Source organism: Pseudopodoces humilis, chromosome 1 (genome assembly GCF_049639895.1).
Source record: "Pseudopodoces humilis isolate 2021_Gansu_Grassland_sample_001 chromosome 1, ASM4963989v1, whole genome shotgun sequence".
Taxonomy (NCBI): domain Eukaryota; kingdom Metazoa; phylum Chordata; class Aves; order Passeriformes; family Paridae; genus Pseudopodoces; species Pseudopodoces humilis.
The window spans coordinates 151,397,110-151,414,518 of NC_142200.1; the positions used below are offsets into that span (position 1 = coordinate 151,397,110).

The 17,409-nt window shown below is 51.4% G+C and overlaps 1 protein-coding gene across 9 annotated transcripts in view; it reads left to right on the forward strand.

Annotated features, from left to right (window-relative positions):
* The window catches only part of MAP4 (microtubule associated protein 4), a 139,063-nt gene that overhangs the window by 103,590 nt on the left and 18,064 nt on the right, over nucleotides 1-17,409 (forward strand). For 7 of the 9 annotated variants that reach the window (XM_088066820.1, XM_088066817.1, XM_088066828.1 and 4 more), the window contains one exon: nucleotides 16,503-16,603. In XM_088066820.1, coding sequence (XP_087922946.1) covers nucleotides 16,503-16,603 — 101 coding nt within the window. Of the gene's footprint in view, nucleotides 1-123; nucleotides 2,284-16,502; nucleotides 16,604-17,409 lie in introns of those variants that run through there. The other 2 variants (XM_088066846.1, XM_088066842.1) reach the window with 2 other exon arrangements.

The window sequence follows — 17,409 nt, forward strand, 5'->3', positions numbered from 1 at the left end:
AGCAAGCAATGAAAGTTTATATTTTTGTCAGCTGGGGCACAGGTCTGGCTTGTCTGGCAGATTCTGTGGGCCCCAAGAGGCAGCTGTGTCAAAACACAGATATGTGGTGTCTTTAAATCAGCTGAAAATACTGTAAGGTGTGTTCATGTTGAAGGAAAAAATATAATTGAAATGAATTTTGCTGTATTTGAGGCTCCAGGAGCTTTCCAAACATATCCCATCCCATCCTTTTCAGCTTTGTCCTCTTGCTTACGGGAATTGTGAAATCCTCATTACAGCAGGACTTGTGATCACTGTTGACTCCAAAAGAATATATTAAAATTCAGAGAAAACAAAGCCCTTGTGCTGAAAGAGCCCATTCTGCACTGTGCTTTCGGGGGGAGGGTGCCGTGCTTGGGTTTTGTTTGCGGGGGGAATCGCTGAGCTCGGCTCCTGCGTGTTCCTGGAACGCCTCATCAGCAGGAATTGATCCCGATAAAGGCATCGATCACAGCAGAGCAGAAAGGAGAGGCTGAAATCCCCCCCAGACGTGTCGGGACCCCCCCAAAAGCCGCTCACACCGAAACCCTGAGCCGACCAAACGCGAGGAGCCTCAAGCCGGGGCCGTGCGCTCGCCCTTTCCCCGTGCGAATTCCTGAGGATTCTCCACAAAAGGATGCGAGCTGCCGCTTTCTTTTGAACTAGCGGCTGGCTGCAGCAAGAGGAGGCGACGGCGCAGGGGGTGGGGAGGACGAGGTTTTGTCACGGAACCGGGGGCACGGCGTGGCGTCACGGCAGCGAGCCCGGGCTGCGGAGCCAGCGCGATGTCCCTGTCCGAGCAGCAGCACGACTACAGCCCGCTGGGCAAGGGGAAGAGCCCCGAGAGCTTCCCGACAGCCTTCCATCGCATGGAGTCCACCAAAGACTTGGGGAAAAGCGAATTCGAGTGGCAGAGGACGGAGGGGAAGCTGAACGAGATCGGCTTGAGCGTGAACACGGGGGGAACGATTAAGGATGGGCTGGTTAAGAACGTCGGTTTCACGGATGAGGACAAGCTGTGCTTCTTCGAGGGAAAATTAGACAAAGAGCTAAAAATAGCTCAGAAAGACAAAAGAGAAATTGAGGTGCCGGGGAAGAAATACCAGGCGGCTGCAGGTCACCTTGAGAGCTGGTCCTTGATTTCGGAGACGTTTCCTTCTGCAGAAGGGAGCTTCGGGAACCCCAAAGCCACCGATTTCCGCGTGGGACAGGCGGGAGCCGAGAAAACCGGGCCGGGGCTGGGTAAAAATGAAGCCATCACCGACCAAGAGAAAGCCGTGGGCAAGGTTGGGATGGAGAGCAAATGCCAGCCGGAGCCGAAGCTGCCCCATCTATCCGTGTCGGAGAGCGATGCCAGCAAATACATGAAGGAGCAGGAGATCAGTGTCTGGAACCCCAATTTCCACCCTGTCCTGCCCAACGACTCGGGGTCCAAAGAATCGGCCGTGAAGAAAGATGGAGCTCCCGGTTGTCGCGTCCTCGGGGTGGTCGACGACAGCTACGGGCAGAGCGGGCTCTCTGCCCCCAGCGCCGCGGCCAAGGCGGCTCCTCCGACCACCACGGTGGAGCTGGCCCAGGACGAGTCCAAAAGCAGCGACCTGAGCGAGAGCCCCGAGCTGGAGGAGGAGATGGAGGAGCAGCTGGGCTCTGAGGGCAGTTTGCTGGCCAGGGCTGCCCACCAGAGGAAGGCGATGAGGCGTGCGATGTCAGAGTGCTCTCACTTGTCGGTGCCCCTAACCCTTAACCTGGCCGATAAATACCCTGAGCCGGTGCTTAGAGAAGACGTCGCCACTGGGCTGCTCTCTCCTAATAGCAGCCTGACCCAGAGCCGCAGCCCCACGGCCGGCAAGCCCAGCGCCCCGATGAAGAGGTCGCTGACGGAGGAAGCGGCGGCCGCTGCCGGTCCCGCAGCCCCGGGCAGCCCCGGCCCCTCGGCGCAGCCCCCGGCCCCGCCGCCCGAGGAACCGGCAGCCAAGAAACGCGAGGAGTGCAACGGCAGCAACTCGCTGAAAAAAGAGCTGGGCAGCCCGAACGTGTTCCACAGCAAGCTGGAGCAGATCCCCGAGCTCGGCAGCCAGGACAAAGAGCGGCAGGACAAGAGGGACAAGAGGGACGGCGGCGATGGAGCGCCGGGGCTCGATGCTCCCAAAAGCAAAGGCGCCGAGCTGGAGCCCGGCAAAGCGGCTCCTCTGGAAAGAAAAGAAATGGAGGTCAGCAACGTGCAGAGCTCTCCGTCTCCAAAGCAAGGAGATTTAGCACGTGATGGTATGTTAATAATTTCTACCTCGCCGGGCAGGGAGCGGACAGGAGCTGGGAAGTGCCCGGTGGCTTCGGAGCCCGGGAGCGCCGGGAGGGCGCAGGGGGCACCGGAGACACCGGCAGGCAGAGCAAAGGAGGGGTTTTCACACAGATAAAAATAGAGGGGAAATGGGGAAAATGAATTGTCCAGCGTCAGCTGTCAGTGGCTTGTTGGGATGCTAAACTTGAGCGATGGATTTTCCAACCCGTGGCATCCCCAGCGGTCCCCGGCCGTGCCCTCCTGCCACCCCTCCCCAGAGCTGAGCTACCCCCTGGTCATGAGCTGCATTGTGAGAGCAGGGTGAGAGCAAAAGTTAAAACCTTCCAGCCCCAGCCAAAAAAAAAATCTGCAGATTGTGCTTTTCCCGTAAGCTTCTGGCACCTTTTGCTGTTTCTGTTTGAGGGGAGCACAAGAGTGATGATGGGTGGAATGATTTATGGAGTTAAGCTCTTCCCGGTGCTGAAATTGAAAGTGGAATTTCCCTGTCACTTTCTGGAAGCTCTTTCCCAAAACCCCTCGTTTGAATGGAGCTGTTCCCGTTCCAAGGGTCAATAGCAGCTTGTTGTATTCTGTGGGGTTTGTTGTTTCAATAGTGCTGTGGTGTATGAGGTCACTCTTCCCGGATTTAAAATCTGTGAGAAGAGTAGTTAATCTTTGTTCTCCCGCCTGGAACAACATCCCTGTGTCCCCCTTGCCAGCCCCAGCCAGCAATAAACCTGCTTTTTTCACAGATTTTGGATGCCACCACGGTGTTTGTGCTTTGTCTGTGGCCCCCATTAACGAGAGGAGAGGAAAATGTGTCAGGGGATAAAGACAAAAGATTTGCAAGGGAATTTCTTGCATCCTTTCGTAGCTGGTTTGTCCCTCGGAGGAGCGATGTGAAATGGAAACTGTCCCGTTGTCAGGGAGGGGAGGGTAAAACTCGGCTGTGCAGAGGGGTGAGCTCCTCAGCTGAACCCCAAAACACTCGGGGCAGGGCAGTCCCCGAGGGGGCTGTGCTCACACAGCCCTGGATTTCTTCTCCTCTGGCTTTGTGGTGTGTGAGTGACACCCCATGGTCACTCTGGCGGCTCTCGCTGGCTCCGGCCATCGCCCTGCAGCCAGCGGTCACTCACCACTGCCGGGCATAATTAGGGTTCTCTAATCATCAGGTTTCTCTAATTATTTCTCTAAGGTGCTTCAGTTTCCAGTCTCCTGTTTGGGAAGCTGTGGAACAAGGTTTGGGCAGTACAAACTCCCCTCTGTGATGTTCCTCACGTGTCTCACCTTTTCATGAAGCGCAGAATCCCAGCGTGGGCTGCGTTGGAGGGTCCTCAAAACCCACCCAGAGCCACCCCTGCCATGGCAGAGACACTTTCCACCATCCCAGGCTGCTCCAAGCCCCGTCCAGCCTGGCCTTGGGCACTTCCAGGGATCCAGGGGTGTTGAGGATGGGGAGATTCTTCCCTTTCCATCCTCTCTGTTGTTCCCCGGTTCCTCCCGCTCGGCTCGGGGGACAGATTTGAAGCTCTGGTAGCTGTGGCTGGGGTGGTGGCAGCAGCTCAGGAGTGCAGCCCTGGCTCCTTGGAGGCTGAGCAGAGCTCCTGGCAGGCAGGTGGGAGCCACTGGCTGCCCTGAGGGGGTCACAGGGAGGTCCTGGCTCCAGCCAAGGTCGGACAGGACACCCAGGGATGTTCCCTGAGGCTCCTTCATGGTCACCTGGGCTTGACTCTGTACCTGAACCTTGGAGGGTCATCAGCTGCCTTGGGAACTGAAACATGGAAAGAGAGTAAAGAGATGTTGGCAGCAAATGTGAAGCAGAAAAAAAACCCCCAAAATTACATATTTGTGCACACCTTTCACTTCACAGAGTTCTCAGGGTGAGGGGGTTTGCCCCTCACAGAGTTTTGGGGCGTTGCTGACATCTTTTGTGTCCCAGGTTTTTTGGGGTTTGATGACACCTTTCATGCCACACTTTTAGGGGTTTGCTGATACTTTTCATGTCCCAGGTTTTTTGGGGTTTGATGACACCTTTCATGCCACACTTTTAGGGGTTTGCTGATACTTTTCATGTCCCAGGTTTTTTGGGGTGGTGGTGTTTGCTGACACTTCCCACATCCCAGTTTTTGGGAATTGCTGCCACCTGCCCTGACACCAAGGTTTAACTACAAGATAAATCAGCAACAAAGTTCATATTTTGGGTCACTGGGAACCCAAATTTGGCTTGGCTGTCTGAAAGCACAGCTCTGTGGGATCTTTAAATCAGACAAACATTTAAAAGCTCATCTGAAGTGGATTGACATGTTTTCCCCAGAGGGGCTGAGCATCAGTGATGGAAAGGTCACTGAGATGGGAGTGCTCCGAGTGTTCTGGCTGAGTTGTGTTTTGCAGATGGTTTATTCAGATTGCCAAGGGTTTTTGTGGGTTTTTTAGCATTTGGTTTAAAATTTTGCTCTCACAATCTTTATTATAAAAGCTTGTTTGTTGTCCTTACAGCCACAGGTCTGGGTGAGCTGATAAAGAGATAACTGAGCTGGCAGAGCTCTCACAGGCATGAGTATCATAGAATTTAAAAACATATTTTCTACTCTTTGTAATTTTTAGTCTTTTAATCTCTGGATTTATCCTCTCCTGGAAGCAAACAAAGCAACAAAATGTTTTCTGTATGTGCAGTTTAGAGGATTTTTCAGCACGCAAGAGAAGCCAAACAGAAATTGCTCAGATGTTCCTGAAAAGCTTTCAAACTTTCTGTGCTGAGGATTTTTCCCTCTCCCCTGTTAATCAATCATTTATAGTAAAAATAACTTTCCCAGCAGGCAGTGCTGGCTGGAAGGTGGAGCTGATGTTAAATTTAAATCTAAATACTGTAAAGAATTGTTCAACCTGATCCAAATCATTTATATGGTATCTCCACTTAAAGCAGATTTCCTTGGTTCTGCCCACCCAGGATTGTGGGATTTTTTGCTAAATATCTGCTCCTCTTGTGTTCTTTTAATAGAAAAGAATTTGTAGAATTGTACATAAAGCTTTTCTTGCTTGCAGACAGGTGGGTGTTGGTGTGATCACAGAATCCCAGGATGGTTTGACTGGAAGGGACCTTAAAGCCCATCTGGTGATGGCACATTTAGTTTCATTTTAGTTTCATTTTTGTTTCATTTTTGTTTCATTTTTGTTTCATTTTTGTTTCATTTTAGTTTCATTTTAGTTTCATTTCCTTTTAGAAACTGCCCTGAAGGCACTCCAGGTCAAACCCTGGCATGCCCAGGGCAGGTATTTTCATCCAGGAGATGCTGGCTGCAGATCAGTCCTGGTCAGAGCTGAGCCCCAGGACCTGCCCAGCTCCCTCAGTTCCTCAGGAACCAAATCTTCCCTGGACAAGTGGCTGTGCTGTTCCCAGCACTAAGGACAGGTTTGCCAGTTCACAGCTGAGTGATTTATTGGCATTTATTTGTACCCAAATAAATCAGCTCCAGCGGTGTCACTGCCATGGGTGATGTTTTTCACCACTGCCTTCACCTTCTGCCTTCTCTTGGCATCTCCCTGAGGTGTTTCCTGCTCTGAAACACCAGGAATTGGGTCTGTCACACCCAACACCAGCTCAGTGTCTGCTTCAGGAAACCATCCTGGCTTTCCAAAGCTCGGGTTTCTTTATAATCCATAAAGTCCAGCATAACTTCCAGTCTCCTGATGGATTTTTTCCAGCAGAACGCTGTGGTTTAGATGAGCACAGAATCCAAGACTCCCAGCAGGACTGGGGGTGTGAGAGCCCTGGCCTGAGGTTTGCCCAGGTGGAGGCAGCGCTGCAGAGCTTATAATAATAGATTATATTATAATATAGAGATAATATATTTTAATATAGAGATAAGAGAGTCTTAACAATCCTGGAGCCTTACAAGGGGCTGGTAGGTTCCTGACCACGGGAAATGTTATTTATAACAGGGGAGAAAGGACAGAAATGATTGCAGCTGCTCTGGGCCTGCTTGGAATTGGGGGATACTGAGGAACCTCGCTGGAATTCGTTGGAACATTAGTGACACCTTTGTGCTTGAGTGTTCCAAGACAGGATTGTTGTTATTTTGCATTTTGAGCAGTGTGGAGCAGCACTTTTCTGCCTTCAGACACTGAAAAGCTGGAGAGGGACTGGGGACAAGGGATGGAGGGACAGGACACAGGGAATGGCTCCCAGTGGTTGGATGGGATATTGGGAAGGAATTCCTGGCTGGGATGGAATTCCCAGAGCAGCTGGGGCTGTCCCTGGATCCCTGGCAGTGCCCAAGGCCAGGCTGGAGCAGTGGGAGGTGTCCCTGCCATGGCTGGGGTGGCTCTGGGTGAGCTCTGGGTGAGCTTCAAGGTCCCTCCCAACCCAAACCAGTCTGGGAATCTCTGAATTCCCTGTAAATACCCTGGGTGTCCCCTGGCACTGCCCCAGCTCAGGTGGCCACCTGGGGATTCTCTGGGGTTTCACCAACATTCAGAGCAGCTTCAGGGCCAGCCTGAATGAGGAATTTGGGTCCTGTTTGTTCCCTGCTGGCCCCTTGCTCTCCTGCCCAGCTCTGGGGTGGTTTTGCTGTGCTCACTGCTGGGGAGGTGTTGCAGCAGCTCCTCAGCCCCACTTCGTGCCCTGTTGGGTAAACATGGGAGCCACTTCAGGATATTCTGATTTAGGATTTCCCTTGCTGGGGTAAAAATAGAGTCTTAACAGTCCTGGAGCCTTACAAGTGCAGGTGAGGAGGACATCTGGTTTATTCTCTTGATAACGAGGGAAAATGTAGACATTGACTGATTGCATTTGTTGCCAAATAATTGCTGAGCCCTCTGCATTTGGGTCAAGCAGGAGATGTTGATTTAACCTTTTCTGGAGAGGAGGAAGCAGCTCAGGGTTGTATTCCTGCCCAAACAAAGCTTTGTTGTAGTTGTAGATACTTTTCTGTAAGACCCTTAGACAAAAGGCTTGGTTTGAGGGTGGTTTTTGGGATGCAGCTGCTGCTGATGGATGAGGAAGGAGCTGGTGCCTCTCCATGCAGGTTTTGTTCCAGGGGTTGTTTACGTTCAAGAGGGAGAGTAAAGACAAGGCTGGTCATTGCCTTATTGCTTAATCTATTTCTCTTAATGGATTTTCAGCTGATGACTCTAATCCCAATGAGAATTATGGAGCTGTTTCATTGAATGATGTTTTAGTTCAGCTTAGCCTGCTAAATATCCCTGGTTGGGGATCTGGGGATGAAGCCTGGCCTGGTTCACGTTGGCTGCAGCTGTGGCAGGGCAGGTGACACAGGGACCAGAGGGACAGCTGGCAGGGACAGCTTTCAGGGGATCCAGCCTCACAGAGCCTGGAGATGCTCCTTTATTAGAGGGGAAAAGGAATGGTGGGAAAACATGGAATATCCTGAGGTTGAGGGACCCTCAGGGGTCACTGATCCAACCCCTGGCCCTGCACAATCCCCCCTGAGCATCCCTGGGAGCTCTGGCAGGGTTGGGAATGTGCCCTTCCCTGGGCAGTGCCTCAGAATGGGATTCAGATCCAACCTTTGCCCACCTTGGTGCCAGAAAACAGAAACCCTTCTGGCTTCTTGAGAGGAGCCCAAGATGGGATCTACCAGGATCTTCCTCTGGACATGGAGGATGGATTTTTGGGAGTGCTTGCTCTTGCCTGAGCTGCTGGTTGGTGGCTGAGGAATAGCTGGACACAATTCTGTCTAAAACAGTGCAGGAACACGGCTTTGCTTTCAAAAGATCCTCCTGGGTACATTTCTCTAAATGCTGTTGCCTCATTTTACTTCTGCAGGGAACAGAATCAGCAAAGCTTTTCAGATTTTGTGCCTGTTTGGGTTTTTTCACGCACAGTTGCAGCTTTCCTGAGAGCTGTTACTCAAAATTGAAGGTGAAGGGCTCTGGGAGGCCGAAGGTTTGTGTTTGCTCCCTCCTGGCTTCAGCTCAGCATCACCTCAGGACTCTGGTGCACTGGATTTGTAGGGTGTAGGTGGCACAAGGAGGATTTGTGTGGCTTTCCTCCAGCAAGGGGAGTTGTAGGAATACAGAAAGAGAGAACAAAAAAAGCCCCAACCCTCTGTCAATTCATAAATCCTAATGTTTGAAAGAGGGAAAAGCCAGGTGAAGATACATGGAAAAAAATTCCTGGTGAAGGTGGGCAGGCCCTGGGGAGGGGCTGGGATGGAATTCCCAGAGCAGCTGTGGCTGCCCCTGGATCCCTGGCAGTGCCCAAGGCCAGGCTGGAAGGGTTTGGAGCAGCCTGGGACGGTGGGAGATGTCCCTGCCATGGCAGGGCTGGGATGATCTTTAGGATCTCTCCATCCCAACCCATTCTGGAGTTCCATGATTCCATGATTCCATGGTTCCATGTGCTTGCCTTTGAGTACAATCCCAAGCCACAGCTGCAGAGGTTCTGCAGACTGGGAGGTGATAAATCAAACATGCAAGTGGAGGAGCTCACACAGGCAGGGGCCAAACCAGACTGCTCAGCCTGGAAGAGGGAACATGGAGAAGGGAGGTGGTTGTGGTTGCTGTCTGAAAAGTCATCAATGACAGGGAAGTTGTGAACAAGAGGAGACAGTTCTGTTTTTCCAGGATAAGAATATGGGTCAGCAAACAAAAATAGCAGCAGCAGCAGCTGAAAGCAAACGGTGCTGGGTGACTTGTGAGAGATTCTGCAAAGCTGTAAAACAGCTTCTGCCAGCAGTTTGGGAACTGGGGGATCTCAGCTTTGTTTTATTTTACTTGATCAGATATTGGAGGAGAAGCCCCCAGATGTGGAATCTCCATGGCTGGAGATGCTCAGAATAAGCCTGAACACACCCTGAGCACTCTGGTGTAGCTGGAGTGGGGGATTGGGGTAAATGACCTCCCCTCATCCCTCCCACCCTGCCTCGTCCTGTTACTCCAGTGGGGCTGCGTGTGCTGAGGAGCTGGTGGGCAGGAAGGTGATTTCCAGACTGGAATTCACAGGATGGGCAGAGAGATGTATTTTGGGGGAGTGGGTGGGATGGGGTTTTTCTCCTGGTTAGGAATTCTATTGTCATATTTATTTTTATATTTAATATATTTCTATATTTTATATATATATTTCTATATTGAATATATTTCTATATTAAATATATTTCTGTATTAAATATATATTTTATATATTTAATATATTTCTATATTAAATGTATATATATTTCTATATTAAATATATATTTTATATATTTAATATATTTGTATATATTTCTATATTTATTTAATATATTTCTATATTAAATATATATTTTATATATTTAATATATTTGTGTATATTTCTATATTTATTTAATATATTTCTATATTAAATATATATTTTATATATTTAATATATTTCTATATTAAATATATATTTTATATATTTAATATATTTCTATATTAAATATATATTTTATATATTTAATATATTTCTATATTAAATGTGTATATATTTCTATATTAAATATATTTCTATATTTATTTCTATATTAAATCCATTTCTATATTAAATTATGAAATTTATAATTTAAATTTAAATTTATCAAATTAAATGTTTCTATATTTAATATCTTTAATATATTTATATTTTACATATTTATGTGCCCATAATCAGGGTTTGGCTTCAGGAAGCCATGGGAGGAGCTGTGGGCATCCCTGTCTGCAGAGGGTGGTGCAGGTGTTTCTCTCCCAGGTGTGGCTGGATCCATGGGTGGAGGCTCCCTTTGGGCTCCCTCCAGCCTGTGACAGCTCGGTGTCCCCTGAGGGGTGGCCCTGAGGTCACACGGATCCAGAATGGATTGGCTTGGGAGGGACCTGAAAACTCATTCAATTCCCAGCCCTGCCATGGCAGGGACACCTCCATCCCTCCATCCCACCTCCATCCCTCCATCCCACCTCCATCCCACCATCCCACCTCCATCCCTCCATCCCACCATCCCACCATCCCACCTCCATCCCACCTACATCCCTCCATCGCACCATCCCACCTCCATCCCACCTCCATCCCACCTCCATCCCTCCATCCCACCATCCCACCATCCCACCTCCATCCCTCCATCCCACCTCCATCCCTCCATCCCACCATCCCACCTCCATCCCTCCATCCCACCTCCATCCCACCTCCATCCCACCATCCCACCTCCATCCCACCTCCATCCCTCCATCCCACCTCCATCCCACCTCCATCCCACCTCCATCCCTCCATCCCACCTCCATCCCACCTCCATCCCACCTCCATCCCACCTCCATCCCTCCATCCCACCTCCATCCCACCATCCCACCTCCATCCCACCTCCATCCCTCCATCCCACCTCCATCCCACCATCCCACCTCCATCCCACCTCCATCCCTCCATCCCACCTCCATCCCACCTCCATCCCTCCATCCCACCTCCATCCCACCTCCATCCCTCCATCCCACCATCCCACCATCCCACCTCCATCCCACCTCCATCCCACCTCCATCCCACCATCCCACCTCCATCCCACCATCCCACCTCCATCTCCATCCATCCCACCATCCCACCATCCACCCCACCTCCATCCCACCCCACCATCCCACCTCCATCCCTCCATCCCACCACCATCACCTCCATCCCACCATCCCACCTCCATCCCTCCATCCCACCTCCATCCCTCCTCCATCCCTCCATCCCACCATCCCACCATCCCACCTCCATCCCACCTCCATCCCTCCATCCCACCATCCCACCTCCCTCCCACCTCCATCCCACCATCCCACCTCCATCCCACCATCCACCTCCATCCCTCCATCCCACCTCCATCCCACCATCCCACCTCCATCCCACCATCCCACCTCCATCCATCCCACCTCCATCCCACCTCCATCCCACCATCCATCCCACCTCCATCCCACCTCCATCCCTCCATCCCACCATCCCACCTCCATCCCACCTCCCTCCCACCATCCCACCATCCCACCTCCATCCCTCCATCCCTCCATCCCACCATCCCACCTCCATCCCACCTCCATCCCACCATCCCACCTCCATCCCACCATCCCACCTCCATCCCTCCATCCCACCTCCATCCCACCATCCCAGGCTGCTCCAAACCCTTCCAGCCTGGCCTTGGGCACTGCCAGGGATCCAGGGACAGCCACAGCAGCTCTGGGAATTCCATCCCAGCCAGGAATTCCTTCCCAATATCCCATCCAAGCAGTGGGAGCCATTCCCACCTCCCCAGAAGGTTTCTCCAGCCCTGGCCCAGCTGCAGGGTGCAGTCCCCTTCCTTGGAGGGTTTAAAAGCCCTGTGGATGTGGCCCTTGGGGACAGGGGACGACGATGGCCCCGGCAGAGCTGGCTCCATGGTCTGAGAGGCTTTTCCAGGCTCAGCAATCCTGGGCTGACTCGCAGGATGTGCTCCAGGTTCTGCTGAGCTGCACTGGAGCTGCGCAGGAGCCTTTGGAGAGAGACTCCGTCCACACTGGGGGGTTTGAAGGAAATAAGGGACAGACTGAGCTGAGCCTTGGGGACACCTTTGGCCTTCCCACAGCTGCCACAGGAGCTCTTCTGCTCTGTGTTGTTTTTGGGGAGCCAAGACTCGTGAAGCCATTGCCTCGCCCACTTTGGCTGTGTCATGTCAGGTTTTGTCTCCCTGGAGGCACCTCCGGAGCCACCAGGAGAGGAGCAGCGAGGAGAGGAGTGAGAGTTTGAGGATGAAGCACGTTGAGAGTCTCCTCAGGCCCCAAAGTTCCCGTCCAGGTGGCTGCCGAGGCCGCAGCGGGGCCGGCTGTCGCTCCGTGGGGGGACACGTCCTTCATCAGCCTCCTCGGTGGCCTGAGCGCTGCCTTTGCCATCTTCCAGATCTGTAGGAGGACTGCTGCTCACTTCTAGCACAAGGAGCTAAATCTTGCTTTCCTGGGTGTGCTTTTGGCACAGATCATCTCGTTATTATTATTTCTTCTGAATAATCACCACTGCTGATTTCTTCTGAGTCTTGTTCCCTCCCAGTCCGGTTCTATCAAACCCCACGTGGTGATGTTTGCTGGGTCCTTCATCCAGCCATGGCAAGCACCTGGTTTCTGGAGACAAATTTATTGTAAAATCCCTTTTTTTTTAACTTGTTGGCATTTGTGGGGCTTTGCCAGATGTAGTTTTGGGCTCTGTGGGAGATCTTAGCTGAGCATTGGGTCGGGTTGGCCAAGCTCACACTGCACCAAGCGCTCCAGCGTGGGTGGGTCCAGGTGGGATGAACCTGCTGTGGGTCTGGCTGTGCTCACAGGAACCTGGAGAGCTGGGTGGAGGCTGGGAAGGTTTGGAGCTCTCCAGCAGCAAGAATCTCAAACACTGGAGTGGGGCTTTTCCAGGGAATGCTGTGGAGCTGGAGACCAGGGATGTCCCTGGAGGTGTTGCTGTTATATTTAGGGATGGGCTCCTTCCTCACTGGTGCCTGTAAAACCCCAAACTCAATCCTGGAGTTTGTGGGTTTAGGGGTTATTGTGGACTCATTTGTTCTCACTGGTGCACTTGGGTGAATTAAGATTTAAGATTTTTAAGAATTCCAGGCTGGTTTGGGTTGGAGGGACCTTAAAGCCCATCCAGAGCCACCCCTGCCATGGCAGGGACACCTCCCACCGTCCCAGGCTGCTCCAAACCCTGCTTCAGCCTGGCCTGGGGCAGCCACAGCTGCTCTGGGAATTCCATCCCAGCCAGGAATTCCTTCCCAATATCCCATCCAAGCACTGGGAGCCATTCCCTGTGTCCTGTCCCTCCATCCCTTGTCCCCAGTCCCTCTCCAGCTCTCCTGGAGCCCCTTCAGGCCCTGCAAGGGGCTCTGAGCTCTCCCTGGAGCTTCTCCTCTCCAGGGGAACATTCCCAGCTCTCCCAGCTGGGATCCAGGGGCAGCCCCTGCTGCTCTGGGCACCTGTGCCAGGGCCTCACCAGGGATAGGAATCATTTCTTGCAGTGCAGAAATCGTTGGGACATCCCAAAGAAGTGATTTTCAGCGTCAGAAATAGGCACGGTGAGGAGAGGAGACGAGCGCGGACGCGCCGAGCAGCGCAGCGAGGAGCAGGCAGAGAAAATCCCTGATGGCAGAGCTGTGCCTTGGAGGGATGAGTGGAGGATGGCAGATGGGAATGTCCTTCCCTGTCTCCTTGAATCCCCTTTCCCTGGGGAGCGATTCCACGTTGGTGCTGACTCAGCTGGGCCGGAGGAGCCGGCTCGGGGCACAGCAGCTCCAACAAAATGCCTTTCAAAGATCTTTCAGGGCCTTCTTGCTGTGCTTGGGGGAGCAGGCAAACTGAAAAGTCTCTTAAATAATTCCTGCAGCCTAATGAACAAATTTGATTAAGGTTTGGCAGCTTTTCCTAATATTCCCTGTAACTAGGAAATGTTCCCAGTTCTCCGCTCTGAGAGCAGCCTCATAATTAAACCATGAATGAGAGCAAATGTCCTGATGAGCACAGGACAAATGAGGATTAAACCCCAAACCTGTCCTTCTGTAATCCCTGGGGGATGGTGCAGGGTTGTGTGTTCTGCAATGTCAGAGACAGAGCCTGAATCACGGCCCCTCAAGTAGGAAAGTTCTCACCTCAGCTCCCCTGAATAAATTTTTTAAAAAATATTTAAAAATTAAAATAAGAATAATAATAGTGATAATAGTGATTAATAATAATAATAATAATAGTAATATTAACATCATCATCATCATCATCATGGAATGGTTTGCGGGGGTTGGAGGGACCTTAAACCACCCCTTTCATGGCAGGGACACCTCCCACCATCCCAGGCTGCTCCAGCCCGGCCTTGGGCACTGCCAGGGATCCAGGGACAGCCACAGCTGCTCTGGGAATTCCATCCCAGCCAGGAATTCCTTCCCAGTATCCCACCCATCCCTGCCCTGTGGCAGTGGGAGCCATTTCCTGGGTTCTGTCCTGGTTTTTATTCACCTTCTATTAAGCAACATGAAATAACATAAAATTCACGTTGTCATTGGTTCAGAAACGTGGAAACTGCTGGAGTTTAAATCCTGAACCTTTGGATTTGTGGGATTTGAGGAGCACTCCCTGATCCTGGGAATTCATGGCAGAGGTTTAACGTTGGTGCTGAATTAGCTGAAATAATTAATGACAATTAATGACAGCAGCTTCCACCAGCTGGGAAGTCACCTTGATGCTGGGGATATTTGGGACTGGTAGGATTCCAAATGAAGCCGTTCCCTGGAGCAGGGAATGGGCAGGAGGATGTTTGTCAGGAGAGGGAACTGCTGACAGGGCTGTGGGTGGAACTGACAGGTGAGATGAAGATTCAGGTTTATTGAAATGCAGGGGAGGAATCAGGTAGAGAGGAGCCAATACAGATCAGCTGCAATAAAAACGGCTTTTCCAGGTGAACAGACACAAATCCTCAGAGTTTTACATTAAAACAGCTGTTCAACCTCTACATTTTGCTGGTTTTCCTACTTTATGTGCCCAGGATGCTCAGCCCAAAGCTGCAAAACTGGAAAGCCAGATGGGTTGGAAGGGGTTAAACCAATTCAGGGGGAAAAAAATGTTTCTCCTGAACTTAGCCTGGAGTCAGAACATAAAAACAACAACCCCAAACTCTGGTGGGAGGGAGGCACGGGGTGATTTTATTTTCCTGAGCCATCCTCTGAGACCTGCTGTCAAGTCTGACAAGCAGGAAAAGGAGGAATAGGAGCAGTGATTTCCAAAAGATGTGAGAACAGGCTGTTTACTGCTGGAATTGTTACCCTGGGCTTGTCACAATCTGTTGCAGGGTTATAAAAAGCAAGGTCCAACACGGATCAGGCTGGGTTTGAATCCCCAGGTGACAGGGGAGATGCAGGAATTGGTGCTGGGCTGTTGGCACAGGATCCTGCCTGAAATTCCAGCGCTCCAGGAGCTGCAGGGAAGGGAGCTCAGGGCAGTGTGTGCAGCTCCACTGTGGCCAAGGAGGGGCTGGCAGAGGTTTCTGGGGAAGCTGCTCCTTGTTTGTTCCCTGCTGCTGCGGGATTTTGGGGATTTGGGGAGAAAACTGCTCCTAAGTGAAGGTTTTGTTGGGCTGGAGGGCGGTGCCGGTGCTGCTGTGGTTGGACACTGCTTCGGTTCTGTGTTTTCAGAGGACACCAGGAGGAGATGCTGCTCTCCTGGCCCTGGGGACAGCCTGGCTGTGTTCACTGTCCCCACCCGGTGTCCCAGCTTAGGTGACAATGGCCAGGATGGGAAATCACAGGGAAATCACAGGGAAATCACAGGGAGAACTGGCACTTCCTGCAGCTGAACCTGAGCTTGGTGCTGTAACGCAGCGTGATGGGATCTTCATGATCCTGCTCTCCTGGGAATCTTGGAATGGTTTGGATGGAAAGAGGCATTAAGGACCATCCCATCCCACCCCTGCCATGGCAGGGACACTTCCACTGTCCCAGCTCCATCCAACCCGGCCTTGGGCACTGCCAGGGATCCAGGGGCAGCCCCAGCTGCTCTGGGAATTCCATCCCAGCCAGGAATTCCTTCCCAATATCCCATCCAAGCACTGGGAGCCATTCCCTGTGTCCTGTCCCTCCATCCCTTGTCCCTAGTCCCTCTCCAGCTCTCCTGGAGCCCCTTCAGGCCCTGCAAGGGGCTCTGAGCTCTCCCTGGAGCTTCTCCTCTCCAGGGGAACATTCCCAGCTCTCCCAGCCTGGCTCCAGAGGGGCTCCAGCCCTGGAGCTCCAGGTCCCTCCTGAGCTGTTGGATCCAGGGCTGGGAGCTGGGACCTCTCCTTCAGCTGCTGGGAATCCTCCCTGCTCCCCGAGGGCTCCAGCTGTGGATGTGGGCAGGAGAAAGGTTGAGCAGGAGCAGCTGTAACAACAGGGATAGTTGGGAACAGAACCCACTCCAGGAAAAGTGTCAAACCTGGAAGAGGTCAGAACTTCACCATTAGCATTCCAACAATTTATTGTAACAACTTGAAAGATGAGAAGGTTTGCTATGTAAATTAAACCATGGGTTTTCTTCACCTGCTGGCTGGCTTTTCCCACTGGGATAACAGGAGAAACTGGAATCTAACAGCATCTGGATGAAGCTGTCCTGTTGCAGGGAAAATCTTTCTTCCTGCAGGTATTCTGAGGTTTAGGAAATTTTCCACTAACACCAACCTGTGCTGGTCTGTCTCCTGCTGCTGCTCTGTTGAATAACAAGAAACTAAAAAATACATCTTTAAAAACAAATAAAAAAGCATAAACTTACAAATCTCCCTTGGTTCCCCCAGCCAAACCAGAGGAGCCCAAAGCAGCCGAGGCCGTGAGTGGGAACGACATCACAGCTCCTCCCAACAAGGAGCTCCCTCCCAGCCCCGAGAAGAAGACCAAGGTAGGAGCTGCTCCCTGTTGGAACATCATCTCCATGGGTTCCACCTGCTGCCTCTTCTGCTTCCTCAGCTGTGCCAGCCCCAATTCTGTTCTCTGAGCTGCCCTTCCCCTGCAGCAAACCCATCCTAACCAATCCACCAACAGAGCCCGTGCCAAACTCGGACACAAGTGTGCAAGTGACTTCCCTGGCTGGTGCTGCTGATTGCAGCGGTAGTAAACACGTAGTAAAGGTGTAGTAACACCTGTGTTCCGTGAGCTGTTCCCTGTGCTTGCAGGGTCCTGCCCAGGCCCCTCTGGCTTGGCAGCTCTGCTCTCAGGAGCTTGCAGCACTCAGCAGAGTCCCCCTGAGTGTCCCCAGTGCTGCTGGGGGGGCTCTCTGCCCTCTGCCCGTGGAGCTGATCCGCTGAGGATTGGGAGCACAATCCCACGGGCCTGGAATTGGAAATCCACAGCCTGGGGATTGCACAGAGCTCTGCATGTCAGGAGCACCCAATTGCTAATCCAGCTTTACCAGCCATTCCTTCTGGTGCTTTCCATGCTGCTGAAATAATCCTGTTGGTTTGGAATTGAATGGCAGAACCCTCCAGCACTGGGGGCCGCTGCTTTTCGGTCTTTGTTGCACTCAGAAAACAGAAAGCTGCTTTTTTAAATTATTATTATTATTTTTTATTATTATTATTATTCATTATTATTGCTATTATTGCTGCTATTATTATTATTATTATTATTATTATTATTATTATTATTATTATTATTATTAATTGCTATTCTTATGATTTGTTTCCTTTAAAAATATCACTTTTCTGT